Source organism: Daphnia carinata, chromosome 1, assembly GCF_022539665.2.
Source record: "Daphnia carinata strain CSIRO-1 chromosome 1, CSIRO_AGI_Dcar_HiC_V3, whole genome shotgun sequence".
Lineage (NCBI taxonomy): Eukaryota > Metazoa > Arthropoda > Branchiopoda > Diplostraca > Daphniidae > Daphnia > Daphnia carinata.
In genome coordinates this window covers 1448543-1468392 of record NC_081331.1, presented here as the reverse complement: position 1 = coordinate 1468392, position 19850 = coordinate 1448543, and the positions used below count along the sequence as shown (strand labels likewise).

At 40.2% G+C, this 19850-nt stretch overlaps 3 protein-coding genes across 4 annotated transcripts; 1 reads left to right on the top strand and 2 right to left on the bottom strand.

Moving 5' to 3' along the window:
• The first annotated feature begins 1480 nt into the window (after positions 1-1480).
• LOC130692051 (putative fatty acyl-CoA reductase CG5065) lies at positions 1481-3876 on the top strand. The gene is made up of 9 exons (XM_057515120.1): positions 1481-1789; positions 1866-2114; positions 2171-2316; positions 2386-2425; positions 2508-2643; positions 2717-2855; positions 2932-3178; positions 3230-3483; positions 3568-3876. The coding sequence occupies exons 1-9, from the start codon at positions 1595-1597 to the stop codon at positions 3644-3646; spliced, it is 1485 nt and encodes a 494-aa protein (XP_057371103.1). The 5' UTR covers positions 1481-1594; the 3' UTR covers positions 3647-3876.
• A 517-nt stretch (positions 3877-4393) lies between these two features.
• LOC130692057 (uncharacterized) lies at positions 4394-5435 on the bottom strand. The gene is made up of 2 exons (XM_057515128.2): positions 5087-5435; positions 4394-5017 (listed from the first exon to the last, which is right to left on the bottom strand). The coding sequence occupies exons 1-2, from the start codon at positions 5184-5186 to the stop codon at positions 4566-4568; spliced, it is 552 nt and encodes a 183-aa protein (XP_057371111.1). The 5' UTR covers positions 5187-5435; the 3' UTR covers positions 4394-4565.
• A 3525-nt stretch (positions 5436-8960) lies between these two features.
• Positions 8961-10235, bottom strand: LOC130692056 (uncharacterized). Of its 2 annotated transcripts, XR_009001337.1 has the most exons (3): positions 10136-10235; positions 9631-10001; positions 8961-9513 (listed from the first exon to the last, which is right to left on the bottom strand). XR_009001337.1 is itself a non-coding variant. In XM_057515127.1 (2 exons), exons 1-2 carry the CDS (start codon positions 9731-9733, stop codon positions 9035-9037), a joined length of 582 nt encoding a protein of 193 aa, XP_057371110.1. In that variant the 5' UTR covers positions 9734-10125; the 3' UTR covers positions 8961-9034. The 2 variants fall into 2 exon arrangements, 1 of the variants encoding a protein (XP_057371110.1); XM_057515127.1 differs by lacking the exon at positions 10136-10235 and having other exon boundaries at positions 9631-10125.
• Positions 10236-19850: the final 9615 nt, after the last annotated feature.

Sequence of the window (19850 nt, the reverse complement as noted above, 5' to 3'; positions counted from 1 at the left end):
ATGAAGATGTATTCAGAAAAAAAAGCTAAGCCGACAAAATTAACGCATTAAAAAACAAACTAGGTTACTAGGACAAATGTGTTAGGGATGGATGCTTGATGTAAGCTATTTCACCCCGTAGTTTTTTTTTTCACGTAACCGCCGGGGTTGGCTGGGGAGGAATTGGGTTTCGTGTGGGCCACCAGAAGTTGTAGCCAACACACGAAAACCATTTTAAAATGATGCGCGCTCTCCAAATAAGCTAAAGTGGTGGAAGTAAGTTATTTATGAGAAGAATATGTTAAAATTGACTGCTGGCATTGTCTTCTCCATGTCTGTCCAAACTCAAGGAGTACTGGCTATTTAAATGAGGTAGGACTGTTTGTTCTGATTCTACTGACCAGGAGCTTCATATCCCACCAAAAAAATGTAATTATTTATTTTTTTGGGGTCGATTATGGGAGAGTTCTTGCGCGTCTTGGGCTACATTTTAACATCTACACCACAGCAACAGAACACAGCTGAACGAAATGGAAAAAAAAATGGGGCGATAGGAGAGAACTAAATTTCTAACGTAACATGAAGAGGAAACAGCTGTAGCTTTCCCACAGAAAACGGGAACTGAAAACACTAATCGATTTCTGTCTAACCACTACATGTTCCACACTGCTGCCCAGTACTGTTACTCGGCTGTTACCGCATCGAGAGCTTGTATTTTTATTCTGAAACTCGTAGCAGGCTTTTTTTTCCCCGTTCTTGCCTCCACTTCCACTGGCGTCTTCATCACGCAAAAGTCAATACTAGCATTTGAATAAATACTTCAATAGTTGTCAAAATAAGTACAAATCCAATTTCACATTTCACTAAGAGTATGCCAACAATACACGCGTATGTTTGAAAAAGAAAAATATATTCATTAAATTTCTCCCGTTGGACTACAGCAAATTAAAGCTTTCATTGATACAGTTAAAAATACAAGCAATTGTCAGTGGTTGGCAGAACAGGAACGTTGCGGGAGAAAGTGTGGATAGTGACGTCGGCTTTTATGTTGCGACAAAAGTTTCTGAGTTTAAAAAAAATGTATATATCTTACAGGCCGAGCCAAGGATAAAAGCCCAACACGTGTTCTCATCACGCATTTGAAGATGTTGGATCCAGCCTTTCTCCGACCTACATTTTCCATGGTTCTCTGAACTGCCTAAAAGATGATGATGCTTTGTATCCGAACGAAGAAAGTCGTACCCAACGTATTGGGTAGAGGCGTTGTACATAACAAACTTAAAAGAAGCGAATATCGAAACCAAAAACTGTGAAGAAAGAGAAATGATGAAATAGGTTACAAATATGAAAAAAGAAAGAAAAATACGCAATGTATTGAGAAAGAAAATGACAAGTATTTACTTGCACAACTAACGTTTTTACCCCACTGGCCTACTTGGTGCTAGGTTTTCCTCTAAAAGCAGAAGGGATAAAAGCTAGATCGCCATTCTATGAGCAGATGCCAACCCGCAATTGTAACGCGAAAAGTATCTGTCTCTAAAGCTTGTCTTACCCTGTTATTCCATTTCTTAAATTTTTTAGTAGTTCCATAACGCGAGAAGAACAAAACAAAAAAATGAAAGAATCGAAAATTGCTGAATTTTACCAAGACAAAAGCATTTTCATTACTGGTGCAACAGGATTTATGGGAAAAGTGCTTGTGGAAAAACTATTGAGATCCTGTCCCGGAATAGAACGCGTTTATCTCTTGTTGAGACCTTCAAAGGGAAAGGATGTCACTTGTCGTCTTGAAGAGCTCATCAACAATGAAGTACAAATTTAATCAGCTTCCTGGATTTGATTAACTTAAGCGCGGAAGTGACTGAAGATGAAACATTTTTTTGTAGGTGTTTCACGCCTTGCGACAAAATCAACCGGAGATTGTTAAGAAACTGATTCCCGTGGCTGGTGACATTTCTTTAACATCTCTTGGCCTCTCGGCTGCTGATCAAGAGCTTCTAAATTCATCCGTTTCCGTCGTTTTTCACACTGCGGCACGCATTAATTTTGACGACAATCTTCGTGAGGCGATTGACGCGAACATTAAAGGCCCACAAAAAGTCATCGCATTTTGCAGTCAATTAAAAAATTTGCAGGTATGCCAGTTTTGCATATTAATGGTGGACGAATACATTGTTTGATTGTTTTACAGGCTTTCGTCCACGTATCTACCGTATTCAATAATTTGGATAAAGGGGAGATAGACGAAATCGTTTATCCGTCACACCTGGATCCTCTGAAGTTAACGGAATTTGTAGACAGCATGGATGACCAACTTCTTGCCAGCATAACTAAACAGTATTGCTAGTTCCGTTAACATCCAAATCCTTCTATGCAATTCTTAATTGGTCCAATATTCAAATGCAGGCTAGTGGGAAATTGCCCAAACGTTTACGCGTTCACGAAGGCATTGTTTCCGTTTATCAATTAACTTTTTTTTTCGTTGCTGGAATAGCTTTATTTTTTTTTTAACAATTCGTTAAATTTAGGCATTGGGAGAACAAGTGCTTCAAAAATATTGCAGTGAAAACAAAATCCCCTTGGCTATTGTGAGACCTTCGATTGTTACGTGTTCGTTACAAGAGCCCATTCCGGGATGGATTGACAACCTTAATGGACCTAGTGGTAAATAAAAATCGTATTAAATAACAAGGTTATCAAACTTTACAATGGGAAAAATTATGACTTCAATTTTCAGGCTTCATCGTTGGCGTTGGAAAGGGATTGTTACGAACTGCTATAACAGACTGTAATCTAGTTGGAGACATGATTCCCGTTGATACTGCCATCAATTTGATGATCGCCGCGGGTTGGAAGAGCGCAATTGGCGGAATGCAGTAAGCCTCATCTTGTTAGAGATTATCACTTAGTAATGTGTTGAACTAACAATACCATTTTATTGAAATCATTAAGACAAGACAACGAAGCGAAAGTGTACAATTGCGTAACAGGATCGCATAATCCTGTCACTTGGCGTATGTTTAATCAATACGGCATGGCTGGCTGGATGGAATATCCAACAAAAGACATGGCATGGTATCCCAGCATCAATTACCACACTCGCCAAATACCTTATAAAATTGAGCAAGCAATTTACCATTATCTGCCGGCTTATTTCTTTGATTTTGTTGCTCGAGTTATCGGGAAGAAACCTATTATGGTAAGTATGTCATTTCAATTTTGTTGACGTTATGTAAGCGAATATTTTAAGGTCACCCTGTACAATAAAATCCATCGAGCATTAACATGCCTGGATTTTTACGTGGTACGTGAATGGAAATTTGTCAGCAACAATCCCATTCAGCTGTTGGAAGAAATGACTCCCGACGATCGGCGCATGTTTAATTTTGATGTCCGTGACATCAATTGGGAAAGCTACATTACCAACTACATCCTAGGATGCAGGAGGTTCCTGCTTAAAGACAACATACAGACGTTACCAATCGCCAAGAGAAATTTGAACAGGTACCCCATTGCCATCTCACCTATAGCGTTGCATTCCAGCTGTACTTGTATTGGTTAATTATCCACATATTTCGTTTACCATAGGTTATACTGGTTGAGGATTCTACTGCGCTTCATTCTACTCCTTGTGTTGGGATTTATTTTCTACAAATTTTTCTTTTAACATTCTTCAATCAAATGCGATTTATCAAGTTACCAAGAAAAGTATTATACGGCATGGTAGAACCATTCTGCGTTATTCCTATATCACAAACAGAAAGAAAATCACACAATGTTCATCAGCCTTTGCGGGTTTGCAGGTTTGTTCAACTTTTCGCAATACACATGAAATGCAAAACATTCACGTAAAAACTTAAACGTTTGTTTTGGCAATACAATTGTATAAAGTTTCAAGTTCCATATTGACGTCCAATTAACTGAATCGGTTGGATACCAGCCATACTTTCTAGTAGCCTAATCCTCGAATAGAATTGCTTCCGCACGCGAGAGTAAGTGAAGAACAGGAAACCGTCACTTAAAGCAAGTGAAGGCTTTCCACACACACACACACACACACACACACACACACACTAAAACATTACGTTATTCGAAACCGGTGCTGAGCATCCCGACTGCGTAGGAATGGAGTCTAGGAACGAGCGCGAAAATTCCTACAGCGAGTTACACGTTCAGTATTTACGACTGACAGACACAAAATTTATTAATGGATATTGTAAATCAACCCTAAAAGGCCCTGGTTACTGTGTTGTCGAAGGTCGTGATGTTAACAGTGACCCATTGACCCGCTTTTCTAGAAAACAAAAATCTCTAAAAAACGCGAAACAAGACTTGCTTTCACGCTGACGTCACGATTGCGTGCTAGCCATTGATACTCCCCTCACTTGGCGACAAGACTGACATTGTATTCTTGCCAAAGACTTTCCGTTAAATTTTCACAGATGCTTCTTTACATAATAATCAATTGTTAAAAGAAAAAAAAATGGGACAATCAAATGTTCAGTAAAGTAAGGCAGAACAGAAACTGGATATCAGGAAAGCTACACGCAGAGGAATGCTAAGCGAATAACGTAAGCTGACGTTAATCAATGTGTACCAGCCGGCCACTGGGGCGCGATTGACAAGGAACTCTTTTTCTTGATATGGCTATTTGCTATGAAGTAGGACGGTTTTGCCAAAATGGGAGCCGCAACTTGTTTACGTTCTTGAGGAAATTGCAGACATTCTCTGCTGGTGCCCTTATTTCTTGCATGAACGACATCGAAACGGCAAGTTAGCTGTAATAGGGAATTCTTAACGTCCTCCATTCGAAAGTTGAGGTTTTCGAGCTGTAAATTCAAATCTTCAAGGAATTCGTCGACATGCTTTTCGTTTTTCTTATTCCTTGTCTCCGCAAAGATCCAGATGGTAAATAAAGCGCTCACAATACTAAGCGTCCTCATCATCAACTGACCGGATTTCTCGCCTAAGAAGCGTAGGTCGCGATGGCTGATGGTCTTTGGAATCAAACTATTGCCATCCTCTTGTCTGGTCTTCCCTGAAAAACATAAACAATCAAAGTAGTAAAATGTGTGTTGTTAAATTCATACGTTGCATAAATTCGTACCTCGTTCGTTAGCTATAAGGACGAATGGAAGGATTGGTTCCAGGTAGATCAAAATGATAATGAGCCAAAGCAAGTTTCTTATGCTTAAATGTAGCGTCATGCCGAAGACGTTTCACAATCACGCACACAAATCAAGTTGTGCGAAAGATGATCGCTACTGACACGCATATATAGCTCGGGATTCGTTTCTTTGCACAACGGGAGTGTCACGCATAACGGAAAAAGCTAACATGAAGGAGTGGACTATTGACGTTGACCAAGGCGTGAGCGGTCAATGATCAGTAGTCAGTAAAGACATTGTATACGATCGGCAACTTTTGTTTTTACAGCACTCGAACTAACCTGGTAGGACATGACATGGAAATAAAAAGTAAATGAACTTCTCGTTCGAAACAAAGCTCATCTTCCGGCTTTCTTACCTGATGGTTTCTTCACCATGCCTGTGGGTTGTGATACAAATTAGAAGCATCAAAATTTTGGGACGGTGAAGTATTGAACTAAATTTGAGAATAAAAATAGTAGTAATGCTAATGGTTTAACTTACTGCTGTAAAATACGAAGGGTGCGTTTCATTCTGAGAACACGTAGAGTGAGGTCAGGGATGTTTGAGCCTCTCCAGTGAAGTAGTACTCGGCAAAAGAAGCCCCCACCCGAAGTCAGTTCTTTTCATAGTAATAACGAGTGGGTAGCCTCTTTTTTTTCTTTTCAAGATGCTTTCCTCAGAAATTCTTCTCTGATTGTTCACGCAAGCATGGTTAGAAAAGTATTGAATGTCAACTTTAGTTTTAGATCCGTCCTGATCTTATATCTACTCAGATTGTCATTGTTTGCATGTCAACACGACATGAATAAGAACTATAGCCAATCGTGTAATTCGAGCTGCGAAACAGTACAAGAATGGTAGAAAACGATAAGGAATTTTCAGAGTTTCTACCTGTAATGTTGCTAACCAATTACCAGGGCCGGTCCTTTTGATTTAGGGGGATGGCAGAGTTCTTGCTTCATTACAGTCTTTATACAAGTCGAGTCCATAAAATTTGCTTATAGTTGTGGTAAAAACCGGTAATCGCGACGTTTATGATTACCTTATATCAGGCATTAATTCTTAAAGGTAAAGTCTTGTTCTTGGTAGATTCCACTTTCTTCTTGGGTATGACCTTTCAGCGTTCTCATTTGAATTTGATAGCCAGCTTGGCCATGGATTACGGGCATCCTGTTATGTGGAACACTTTTACTCGCTATTGCGCAACAGCCAGTATTCAACTATTTTCTTTTCTTAATTCATTTTTCTGCGCCAGTGGGACTGACGTAATGTCCCACCGCAGGAAGAGGATTTTAGGCATTTTTCGTTAGTTTGGCAGTATAGAAACGACTGGAGAAAAAAAATAGACAATGTGAGGAAGAGGCAGAAAAGATCGTTTTAAGCGCCAGACTTTTCTTTTTGTGTGAAAAACTTAGACCCATCCTCACACCTTTTGAAAGACAGGTGATTTTCTGACCATTCCTCTTGGTTACGAAAATACAAAAAAAAAATTTAAATTTTGCTTGCAGTCGTATTCGCAGACAAACATAAAACAAAAATATCTTTTTTCCCCTACTGTGCTGTAAAAACTTGTTTACAAGTGTTTAATTGCAACTCAAAGTAGGGGAATAAGTTACCCGAGGCATAGTAAAAAGCACGAAACACTAAAACCACGCCTAGGTGGCTTCCATCTAAAAGTGTATTTCAACGGTAACAAATATTCAATGAATAAAATTCACCAAAATTCCGCTTCATTGTATATCATTGTCGATTGACAACATATTAGATTCGTCAAGAGAATTAGTTTTGTGGCGGGAATGTTTCACGGATAGCTTTGCGGAAACTTGATTGGACGACCGAATGAATTGCAAGCAATCTTGATGGATGCCTTTACTTTCGGCGTGAACGGCGTCAAATCTGCAGGTTAATTGTTTAAGAGAATGTCGGACACTGGCCAATTCTTGTGCAAATCCGGAGTGGAGGCCATCCAGTTTCTGAACAATTTCCTCGAGCAATTCAATTTTCTCAGATTCATTTGTTTGTGTGAAATCTTCCATCTTTTTCGCCTGTTTTACGACTTCTCTTGTTTCTATAAAACCCCAGATTGTAAAAATACTGGAGACAACCGATAATCCATTAATGAATTTTGCGCCGGGGGTGTCGCCTAAGAAACTAAGTTTGCGACGAACGCTGATGTGTTCTTTCGTTGCCGAATCCGACTCGTTTTCCATAGAAAGGTGATGGACTTTATCTGAGAAACCTGAAAAAATGAATTCAAAACGTACTCCATTTTCATTTTTCTAAGGACACGTATATGGAAAGTGTGGATCCTACCTTCGTCCATAAATCTATGGGTGTTTGAATGCTGAACACAAAAGACCATCAAGATCAACACGTTAACATATCGAAAAATGACATTGGTCATTATGAAATCCTTGTATTAATTCGTACTGTTTAATCCAGCTACGTATAGTTAGGTAAAGTGATTGTTACCAGTAAGCGGAGGTTACTTATTAGACCAAAGGTAGTTATTAAGCTTCACTGGTTGCTTAGTCAAATGATTACTGAACTCTGTACTCAACTTTTTCGCATATATATAGTAAACGCCCTATGAACTTCCGTTTCGTGCGCTTGTTAAAGAAGAGTACGACATCCCCAAGTTCAAGAATGAAGAAGAGGTGGGCTGAACACCCTGTTAACGGCTCGACACGTCGAATTATTCAGGAGAAGAAATAAAACACAATAATCATGAAATGACAAGTTTTTTGGGTTCATGAGCCAAAAGCTTCGAACTTGAGATAGTAACAAAAGAAAACAACCGGAGGTGACATCACAAAAATTATTTTCTGCTCTGCGAAGAGGGCCAGGCTGAACTTATTCGGGAAGGTGTTCATTCAAAATTAGCCATGTCAAAACAAACAAACAAGCGCTGGGTGCATGTTTGCATAATATAAACTGCTCAATTCATCTGGACCTGGTTTCTGTACAAAATATAGTGTGACACACGTTGTGGAGTAGGTGAAGTATGACACAATGCTGTTTACAACGGCCCAGTAATACAAACGGCTAGGGTTCACGGCACTTGTAACACAGAAGGAAATAAGGGACTCCTCAAATCCTACAGGCACCTGATTGGTAGCTGGTTGTTTGTGATGCAAATCATCAGTCGTGCTTCGTAATGTACATCCGTGAATTGCTTTTTTTACATAATTCAGGTGCAGTACATTAGGAAATATGTGGCTTCTTTAACAGCATATCGCATTTGGTGAATGAGTAGCCAGTTACGTAGTCGGCACACCTTCCAATTACTTAGATTTTCAGTTACGTTTTATTGCTTTTGTTTTTTTTTCTACTTATGCCGCTATCACGCGGTACAAAACGGAACGTGCGCTCATGCCTCACCACTTCAGTCATACCTTGTAGCGCTAGATGTCTATTATTCTGCGCCGTTGGGACTTTACACCGCAAAATAAGAAATTTCAGAGGCAGAACACGAAACCTGAAGCCTTCAGAAACGGTAGAAACTACTGCAAAATCATGTTCCGCTGATCGCGACGCTTTTTCTAACCTGTGACATGCTCACTGCAAATCCTACGTAACTTAAAAGGGGGAGTATGATGAATTATAATGATACCAGACGGACCTTGGCAGGTACGTCCAGGGGAAAATATGCCTCATTATGAAATTTGGGAAAGCCGAAGCCATTATCGGATTAAGAAAAAACGAAGATTGCCCCAAGAGAACGATATCGCTCGTGCTTTTACTATCGATGTTGAATACTAAATCAACGATATCACCGACGAAGAAACTGTTCCAATGCAGAAAAAAATTCGAAGTAGGTTTACACGATAATTTCTTTAAGCCGTATTATTCAGTTATATACAATGGCAAAAGAAATAAATGTCACCAAGTTTATTGAAATTTACTTATTTTGGCCGAGCTTCTGCATTTAGGTTGGCGAGAGAACTCTTTTTTTTTATTTGTCTGTCCGTCACACTGTGTGACGGTTGCACTAAAAGAGAGGCATAAATAGCATCTCTGCGATATCGTTGAATAAACTGTAAACAATTTCTAATCACGGCTTTACTCTCCGATTGCACTTGGACGCCATCGTATAGGCAAGACAGATGTAGTAAAGACTTTTTAATTTCTTCTACACGAAAATTTAAGTTTTCCAGCTGCAAGTTGAATTCTTCCAGCAACTCATCTGTGTTTTGTTTCTCGTATTGCCTGTCCCTCGTCTCCATAAAAATCCAGATTGTAAAAATGGCACTGATGACACCAAGCGTCCTGCGAACGATGTCAAAGTGTTTTCCAAAATTTAATTCTTTTGGTTTGTTCACGATCCATTTCCATTCGGGAACCAAATCCTTGCCACTCTCCTTATGGATCTTCCCAGAAAAATCTGCGTGATGAAATACAAGCTTTAGTTTGATTTCGTGCGTTTATCTATTAACGTTCTCCCCAATCGAATGAGAACAGTTTTACTGATTAATTTCATAAAAAATTCTTTAGATCCTACCTTCTTCGGTGGCTGCGTGGGCGACCTCGCGCTCTAGGTAAGTCAAAATTGTTATTAACAATAATAGTTGAGGAAGATTTGCACATGCGGCTCTGTTGGCCATTTTTCGGGTCTCGCTGTCAAACGCCTTTGTTCACAGTTGCGGCGTGCGAAAAACTAAGATCGGGATTCTGGAATTCGTGTGAGCTTAGTGTTTTGTGTAAAAAGCTTATAAAAAGCTTGCAAAGGGAAAGGTAATGTAAAGAAAAGCCCTATTTACAGTGAAAAGCGCGGATCGTAAACAATTAGTGTTTGGTTGCATACGAAATATACGCAATTTATGGCATGGTAGTTTCCTCAGCAGTAGTCAGCATGGCACGAGAATACGAGGCCTGAAAGAACATTAAACACAAAGGAACCAGTTCACTTAAATTATCCGGTTTTTACGGTGAATCACGTTTCACTTATTTGGCGCGATGACAACTTTTTACAGCTTATGATTTACTCGTAATTTTGTGTTACACACCTCCGTATTTGACAGCGTACTCAACTCGAGATGACACTCAGCACCGCCAGATGTATGATTTTGTATTGGCTATCTCCACGTGACCAAAAGCTAGTTCAACTATTGGCTCTTTTGATGTGAGTATCGATATTCAATCGATTTCTTTTGCTTAATAGTATAGTCAGTACACATAGTTTTCAAGTGTGGGCTGCTTTGAGGAACCCCTTCTCTCAAAATAGATCGATTGACTGTAGTGCTTCTTTAAAGTATGAATTGTCATCTGAAATGTCACAAAATTGTTTTTGTTGCAGTATTTCGGGTGTCTTGGACGTTCTACGTATTCTATGCAAAGTAAGCAGTATGTTACGGTAAGCAAAGCAGGTAGCTAGTTGAAAGAAGCTGTATTGAAGGAAGAACTGTCAGTTATTATCATTTCATTATTACATCGCATTTCTATTCAAAACTTCTTTGTTTTCCTGTTGATAGATTGAAGCAGTTTCCATTCAGCCTACATAACCTTGTACCCTATGATAAAACTTAGTAAGGTTCTCTCTTCTTCAGCTAGTCTCATACTTCAAAACGGCTGATGTCAAAAAGGCAAGTTATGAAAGCATGATCTACTTTTATTTTATTTATGATTCCAGAACTATAGGGAAGCATGTTGATAAAAAGAGTGCTCCCTGTTAGGTAAGACACATCTTCAACATCTTAACTTCCATACAGAAAACCAACAGCTAATAAGATGCTGCTAGAAATCCATTTTCGAGTTTTGATTGCAATTGACTACTTGTGCCATTCACGCTTATGGTGTTACATTTACTTTCTTTAATATATTTTGTACTAAAAAGCTGACATTGATGTGATTACCCATAGCTTATACACTTCCAAATTTTTGCTGGAGTGAAAATTTATTACATCACATATTATAGAAAGTGTATCTTGTGTTAGTCAATCCCGAAACGTGCGGTTATAAGAGAACGAAAACAACAGTTTTAGCTGGCAATCAAATGCTGTAGCGCTAGATGTCTCTTAATTCTACGACAGTAAAAATATGCCGCTACCAATGTTATTATTTAGTTTACCCCATATACTGTACATATTATGTCGGTTTAAGAGATGATAAAATATCTCTTTTCACAAAAACATGAAAAAAAAAAAAATAAAACACTTTAAAATCTTCAAACCTCTTTAGTTTGATTCTGGTGGTGTATTTCTTGTCATCTCGCATTTGTTTGACAAACGTAGATACGTGTATACCGTACCTTATTTCACTTTCTTTACCGGCGTATTAACATAGTGCAATCTTTGTTGGCCAAAGCTCGATTTACAGTTCATATTCATTTGTAAGTGATGTCATAACTTACAATTTTTTTCCTTTTTCTTCTCTCTCATCTATACTAAAAAAAAGCTCAAAATTGGATCGCAGTATAGTCACAAGAGAATAGAAGAATGGATTGTATAGGTCATTCGTTATAGACAACCGTAAAGCCGGACATTCAACCGTTTCCATGTAGTCTCGCCATTGTATGCTTTGCTGTCAATCGACTTGTGCCTGCCCACTCATTAGCTCCAGCTTTGGTTAACACACAGCGTCGGTGTCAAATTCAACCTCGTTTGTTTCTAGGACGACGGGCTATATAGTTCATCTGCTTTCCTACAATCACAGTACTCTGGTACGTGGCATGATTGGAGCGGGCCCTTTTGTGTACGGTAATCAGAGTCATCCCCTTTTCTTCACGGATGATAGACGTAACTAGAGGGAAGGAAAAGAGCCAGTTGAACCGCACGCTGGAGGGGTCTCGTAGATGGAAACTGAAAGCCTAATGAGATCGTCATAACATATAGCGTCCTCTGTCGGTTTCAGCGCATGTGTTGTACTAAATAATGAAAACGAGCACGACGTTCGTGCTTCATTTTCAGTGCGTGGCAAATCCGAGCCGAATGCTCTTGACGTTATGGTGCTTTGAATTCCCGTCTCAAAATGACTGTTCTGCAGTTTGTTACAAATAATGGGCCTTGTCTAACTTTTGAAAATTTGCCTTTCGTGAATGTCAAAATAAAATGCATGCGTTAGTTTTATGCTATACAGCTCGTTTCGTATAATACAGGCCAATTGGCATGATGTGGCGGAATGATTGCCATCCCTTTTATTTTTGCAGCGTACGTGACTATAGTGGTCCCGCTTCCGTGCCTGCAACAGCGCGTTCCTGCATACGTTAATTAAATAGTCTATTTATCTCATTCTTATTTTTGCTGCGTTTTTGCGGCGTGCTGTTGTAACGTGAAATTGCAGCGACAAAAAACTTGAAAATGTTGTTTTGCCTTTGTACCTTTGAACTCCAAGTGAGAAAAAAGGTGAGAGAGAGAATAGACGATATCATCCGTTATGAACTGTTATTGCTATCGCTGCACCTGGTGCGAACTCTGCGCTCCCTGGAAACCCCCCGCCGGTCAACCGTGTCGCTTTGTCGTGAACGGGGAAGGTGCTCGCGGTTTACACCGCAAATGAATTGCGTGAAACACATGCCGAGTTGCTGGAAAAACTTGCCGAGACTTAAAAGAATATTAAAAAAGCTGTACGATTCTTATTAATCTAAGGTATGGGAGTCTTCGGGGTATTCTTTGTAAATATAAGCAATAGAATTCGTTTGGAGCCAATTATTCGCTGCGAGTTCATTTACACCGACAGGTAAAAGTGGAACAGGCTGTGATTTTTTAATGTTGAAATTACTAAATGTCGGTTAATGTATCCTCCCCCTTTTTTTTAGTGGCTGGTGCGTTGCGTGCAACGAAACAGAAAGAGGCTCTGCTCGGCGGAGCTCGTATGCCTTGTAGACCATGGGTCCGATGGTGTGGCATTCGATCGGCCGTGTAACGACTGCATTGTTTTCTCAATTTGTAAAGGTCCACGTCATTCCCATGTCGTCATGATCGCTATATTTTAAGTTGTATACAGATGTTACTCCCCAGTTGGCGTTTTCGTAACCACTTAAAAAAAAAAGTGTCTTATACCTATTCATTCTGCATTGTTATGACTACCTCTTGTTCTGCATATGGTGGCCGTATTTGAGCAGGCGCGTTTGTAATAACGGCATTTCATATACTCTCGAGAAACGTCTGCCATCGCCTCCTTTTTTGTTTTCTTTTTTTTTTTTTGCTCCGCCATTTGTTTCAATTTGGTATAGAGAATTCATCTTCGTCAGCGAACCAGAAAGAGAGAGTGATTGCGTTTACTGGGGCTCAGCCTTTCCTTTTTTTGTTTGCCTTCGTTTATTACTGGCCGGTTTATGTTCTTGTATAGACAATAAAATAAGATAGACCGCATCATAGCTCACGTCAGCTTTTGAAAAGCAAGTAGACAGGTAACGAGGGGCGAAAGTCGGCCATACGTGTGCATACCTGCTTTTGTTCAATTGGCTCAACCGAACGACCGTTTCTTGAACTACGAAGAATTGCCCCCCCCCCCCCCCTAACAATGCAACTATGATTTCCGTTACGTCCAGGGTAGAACACGATTTGATTTAGAAATCCTCCAACAATGACAAATGGCAATTCTTCGACAGGAAAAGTGTTGCCAGCATGATAAGTTGGCCAGGTAACATTGAAATTACGAACAGCTGGTTGAACAAAGTCAGGATCGAGAATGTATTTGATTTAATTGCTTTAGAAAACGGCATTTTGCTAAATTTTGCTGCCGAGCCAGTTCTTGTATCGTAATTGATCGTTGAAGGCCAGCTCACGTTCTTGCGGCCCATTCGTTAACCGATAAAACTATAGAAACAAGATCAAGAATCGGCACACAAGAATGCGAAGAGAGTGAGAGTGAGGGCGAGCAATCAAAGAACATGAAGCACGGCATCGTCAAATAGCGTAACCACCACCCTTTGCCCATGCAATCAAGAAGAAGAACTTGATTAGAACAAAGCAGGATTTACCTGAGTAGAGTATAGACGCGCTCGTTGATTATACCTGCTGAGAGCGGCGCTATCAATCACGGACGAACAAGACTTGAGAACTCTCTATTCTCCCTATAATACAGATGGGGCTAGTGAATTAGCATCTTCGTGCTCGGCATATATTAAATTAAAAAATCACAAAACAGAAATTTGTTTTTCTTTCGAACGGAACCGAAAAAACAAAACAAAAGGGAGTAGGAGGCAATACGATTGTGTAGCGTGCGTCCGTTGACGGATGTTGGCGGTGAAACTGGGTGGGGTCGAAGACACGTTTGAAAAAAACGACGAATAATTAGGGCGTGCTGTGGGTAGGACCAAAGCCAGTGAGTTCAAAAAGGTCAGAGACGATATAACGAACTGTTGGAGGTTTTTTGGTTTTCTCTAGTCCCACTCTCTCTCTTTTATTTCTGTGCATTTGTCGGTAATAGCCTACTGGCATATTACGTAAATGCTTACAGCCCTTAAATAGTGCGTCCCGCCAATATTCTAGACTAACTCTGCCTAATTTTCCCTTTTGCTTTCTTTTTCCTTCTTTTTTTTTGCAACCATCTCTACGGTCATCTTCTTTAATTTACGATTATGTCTTTTCAAGATCTTCATATCGTTGCCTATGTATATCTATAGACGTACACGCTGTGCACAGATGACGCAACTAGGCAATACCAATCACGACGGGAGGTTGCCCATCCGGTGCGGTGTAGGCTGTGGCTGCTTTTGCTCTAGTCATTATACATTTTTAATTTGTGTTTTTTTTTAATGCGCATGTGAATATCGAGCTAATGATGCGGTAATATATATTTTTTTTACCTCTTGTATTGGAATGATGAAAGTGAAAGGATATTGTGAGCACGGCCTCTTCGAAACCAAACGTCAACGCCACCGCATTCAGGCACCGGCTATTATTGCCACAAAGTTTCCCGACAATCGTCGAAGAAAAATCCCCCTCTTCAGAAAAAAAAGGAAAAGTTAAGAATGAAAAAGAAATCATAGTAAATAGAGGACACGAGAAGCAGCGAAAAAAAAAATAGGAAAGTGAAATCAATAAACGACGTCGCTTGTTGAATATTATTTTGCTACTCGCTTCTCTGTTTCCATTCAGTTAGCAGGCGAATCAAAGATTTCCATACGCATACCGCTGGGTGAGATGATTGAACACGCGAGGTTTGCATAGCAGAATATCGTATGCACATGCCTTGCGGGCCAAATAAAAAACTAAAATCTACATGGAAAAATTCTCGCACTAGGATTCGCTATCCTTCGCGTACGTACTGTACGTTGACGTGCGTGCCTGTATTTGGGTTACATCATGCATGAGCCATATCAAACCGGTACGTGACTGCTGCTAGGCGGATGAAGAAGATGGACCGCAGCATGATTTTTTAAAGAAGCGAAAACAATTTTTGAATATACAGTTGAAATTGTTAGTTGCATAGATTCTCAAATATTTCGGCTAAATGTCCAGATTGAAGGTGATTCAGCTCGCCACACAGGCATAATAAATGAATAAATACGTTGTTCAAAGATAATAAAGAAAAAAAAAAGCTGCTGTGCTATAGTCATCATCAGTCCTTGAAGAACGGATGGGCCTCCGGCGAGGGAGAGAGTGCAATATTTATCCTGCTACCTCCTCCTCCACTGATGGAAGTGGAGGAGTTTAATTGGTCCTTCTTCTTCTTCTTCTTTTTGTCTTTAAGAAAAGAACCGGCAACTCTTGGGTGGAGGTTCGCTAACTCCATCTAAAGTTTCGCAACGTACATGTTATCCATTCATTTGGCCAGAGAGGTTTTTCAAAAAGAATTTGATTTTTACCTTTTTTTCTCTTTCGAAAAAAAAAAATGATCTTCTCAAGTGTCTCTGCCGGCAAGGTTATCTACATCACGACCGAACACAGCTCGATCGGTCCCCCCCCTCCCCGCGATCGTCATCGCTTGCGTGCGTGTGTCCGTCCGTGCAGAATGGCATCAGCAGCATAGAAAAAGGCAGGATAGTAACAGAGACGGCGGCACTTGAATGTAAAAAAAAAAAAATTAGCGGAAATCCGAAAAATACTTGACATGGGCGACGTGCGCGAATTGTTTCTGCCGCATAATTCGTTACGTAATAAAAACGAGCCAGGTAATAATACAGAAGAACTTTGAAAAATCCTTGAAAAAGGCGATCCAAAACAACGCCAGAAAAGACTGACTTTCATGTTTTCAAGAGACACTTCCCAACGTTTTCAAATTGCAGTTGAATATGAGATTACAATGGGGATTCGAAGGACTTGTTTCTGACATGCGAGTGGGCAAACGGGTCCTTTTATCCGCCAACACTGCCTTTACTTCATCACACAAGGACGATCAAGATAACCCGATGAAGATGAGAATACCCTATTTTCGTAATTAGGTAAAAACAGAACACGTTAGGCTTTGACGGACGAAATGATGGGAACCGAAAGATGCTGCAAGCACAAACTGGGGTAACATTCTCGAAGAGTAATCTATTGCCGACGTGATACGCCTATGACGTGAGAGGCAGGTCGGCTAATGATTCTTCTCTCGACATCACATGTAAAAAAAAATCCCGCGTCCGCTTTCTATTTCTTCAAATGCTTTGGCCGTCGAAAGCGTTTGATCCCGAAAGGTTGAAAGAAGAGTGCCACCACGAAAAACGAATCGACTTTTTTTTTTGCTCTTTGGTGTTTTTACTTTTGTCCGTTCACGCGTGTCTACGTACTCCTACATGACTGTGTTGCAAGAATAAGTGAGGAAGCGAAAAGGGAAAAGCGTTTCTCATTTTGATGGTCGGAGAGACACGACATCGAGTCACACAAGGAGGGCAGATGGGCACAGAAGGAAACAAACAACTGAATATCATTTTTCACAAAAAAAAGCCGCTTTGCCTTTGCTTACCAGCACAAGTGATGACGGATGAGAACGCTCGGAAGAAACAAAGAGTGAGGAGAGAAAGTTCACAGTCTCACGTCTCGTTTGCTGCTGAAAGATGACGGAAACCAACACTGATTTCATCAAACATTATGGTGGAGAAAAAATTGTCGTTTGCTATAAACGGGTATTGAATGATCAACATCATTCTGTGTATCACGCTAACAAAAAGCAGCTTAAAAAACGTTTTTCCTTTTTCCTGGAATATTCTTAAGTATAGGGGCTCTGATGTCTTGGTACAAAAGCGACCGACTTGTAATACATTTTTTTTTATCTCCTTCTATTGCCTTTTTAATATGCTGACGTTTATGCAGGATAATTGAATGATGTACCCTGGGAATTATATCAGAAAAAAAAAAAGAAACCCGAAGCTGGTTGGCTTCGAGATTTGACAGCGGCAGACGGATCGAAATGGATGAGAATTGCAGTTTGCACACGGCAATCCAAAAGTTTTGAAAATCGATTAGTTCACTTTCCCGTTACTCTTGTTCCAGATAGCTAAAGCTAGCAATCATCACTGTGTCGTGCGTGAACTTTTTTTTGACAAATGACTGGTCGCGAAAATGTCGTCGTTCCCTTTCTCCGTTTTATTTTCACTTTTTTTGCGTCTCCTTCCAGCTAATTGTTATCCTTTTTTTTTTAACAAGGGACTACTCTTAGAAGATGTCAGACTCATCGAGAACGACCTGAGTGTAATGCAGAGAGAAAGTCAGTGAAGTTCACTGACGAATGATGATGGAACAGATTTCATCACGAGAAAAGCCACACACACCAAAAACTAATTAGTTCCAGGCTACGTACATATACTAAAGTAATAGCAAATATGCATGCGAAAACATAGCGATTAAAATGTACACGTAAAAATGGGTGGCATATGTGTAAAAAAAAAGTTTGAGAAAAAGAAACATATTTTACCACATTCTCCCACGTCACGAATACATCAGAAACGAAATGAAACAATCGCTGCCATAGGCCTCATTGTTAGCCTACATAGAGAGGGAACGTTACAGAAAACGACGAAGAATACTTCACATGTTCCCACTCTCTTTTCTGTTTGTTTTCTTGCCTTCTATAAATAAAAGTATATAGACGTCAGCACTTACCGTAACACACAATGCATAGGCAATGATATAATAACAACAGATTGAAGCAGTGCTATAGTAGTACTAGTAATAATGTGCTAAATAACGAATTCTGGCTATGTGCGTGATTATAGACGTTGGGCCATCATCAGTTTTTGGCCAGTTGGTAATCACTGGCGGTGATGGTGCGCGGGCGTGCTGTTGAGCTGTGTAACACACAGTGCATATCATCCGAACGAAAGTGGGCCGAGGTAAAGGTGGTGCTATGGTGTACGGTATCCTTCCGTTTTCTTATTCGCATCGAAACGAAAAGGCGCACAGAAAACAACATGAACAACCATCTCCGGTTTCACCTACGGGAATGTGTTTTTTATTTTTTACCTGTGCAGCGGTGAAACCGTGAATGCTAAGAGACCAATCAAAAGTGAAAATGGGCATCTGTTACAAGTCGTTTTTCATCTGTTTTCCTCTGCTCTTGTCCTCATTCCCCGTTTCTTTTTCATCAGATGAGGCCTGCGTTATCGTTGGCTATTAAAGAGGTGGTCATGGCCAACGAGGAAGATGTTATGCATATACGGTGCATAATGCGGATTGTGTTTACGAGTTCGTTGAGTTTTCGAAACTGAAAGAGAATTCATTTTTACAGCTTGAATTCCATCTCCCGGCATGTTGTCCGTTTTCTTTTGATCTGTCTGTTGTGTTTTGTTTTTCCTCTATTCTTTCGACATGCAATAAAACAAGGGAACGTCGTGATCAAACGGACCAGATTTCATGCCTCCCTTTTGTTTTCTGAAGAAAAGAAACATGCAAGAGATTGAGACTTGTCTTATTGCTATCCAATCAAGCATGTTTATTGAACGCATTTGCACGACATTTTCTCTCGGCGACTCTGCGGCTGCCGGCTATCACGCTCCCGCAAACTAGTGTTTTCACTGCCCGGCAAAATCGGCCATTGTGACGAATGATTACTACCTTGAAATTTTGTCGTACAAATGTATCGTACTCCTTCTTTTTTGCCCACATGCTATACAAAACGGGCCAAGTTTCACAGACGCTTATACCACTGTAATGACCACACCGCGGTGGTCATTCCGAAGCCATTGTCACACGATCAAAATCTGAGCGTTGTGAGAAACACTTATTATTTGTCTGTGTTTTTTTTGTTTTTTTTACGACGTGTCGGTTTATAGGCCTCTATACAGGTGCATGTTACAATGTATTGCATCATCACCCGTAATACCGTAGGAATAAAGAAAGTGAAATGTATTCAGATGGGCAGAGATTTATTAGCTGTTAGGCCAATTTTACGGGCTGCTTCAATGCGGATTCGTTCAACACGCACGCCACTGAGATTGCACATGTAGTAAAAAAGTCGAGGATCAACGAGGCTACAGCAGTGCCTTTATAATCGGCAATTTTTTTCAGTGCCATTTTTTTTGTTTTCAAAGAACAAAAATTTTCAGCGAAGGCTCAACGGCAATAAGCACTCGTAAAATACGGCCCATATTTTAGCAACAGTCTCTTGTTTTTCATCGCCACATAGCTTTGAAATTCCGCACAAAAAGTATGCCTGGCAAGAGGAGACGTTATGACATCGGGAAAGGCAAATATACATCGTATAGGGTCGGCAAGGATGAGGAGGGGCGAGGGCTTGCCAGAGAGAGAGAGAGAGCTATCGGGACTTCCTGAAGCCTTGGCTCTGCACTGACACACCAACCAAACTCTACACACTGCGACCGGTTTTTTTTTTCTTTCTTTTCTGCTGGGCGTAAAA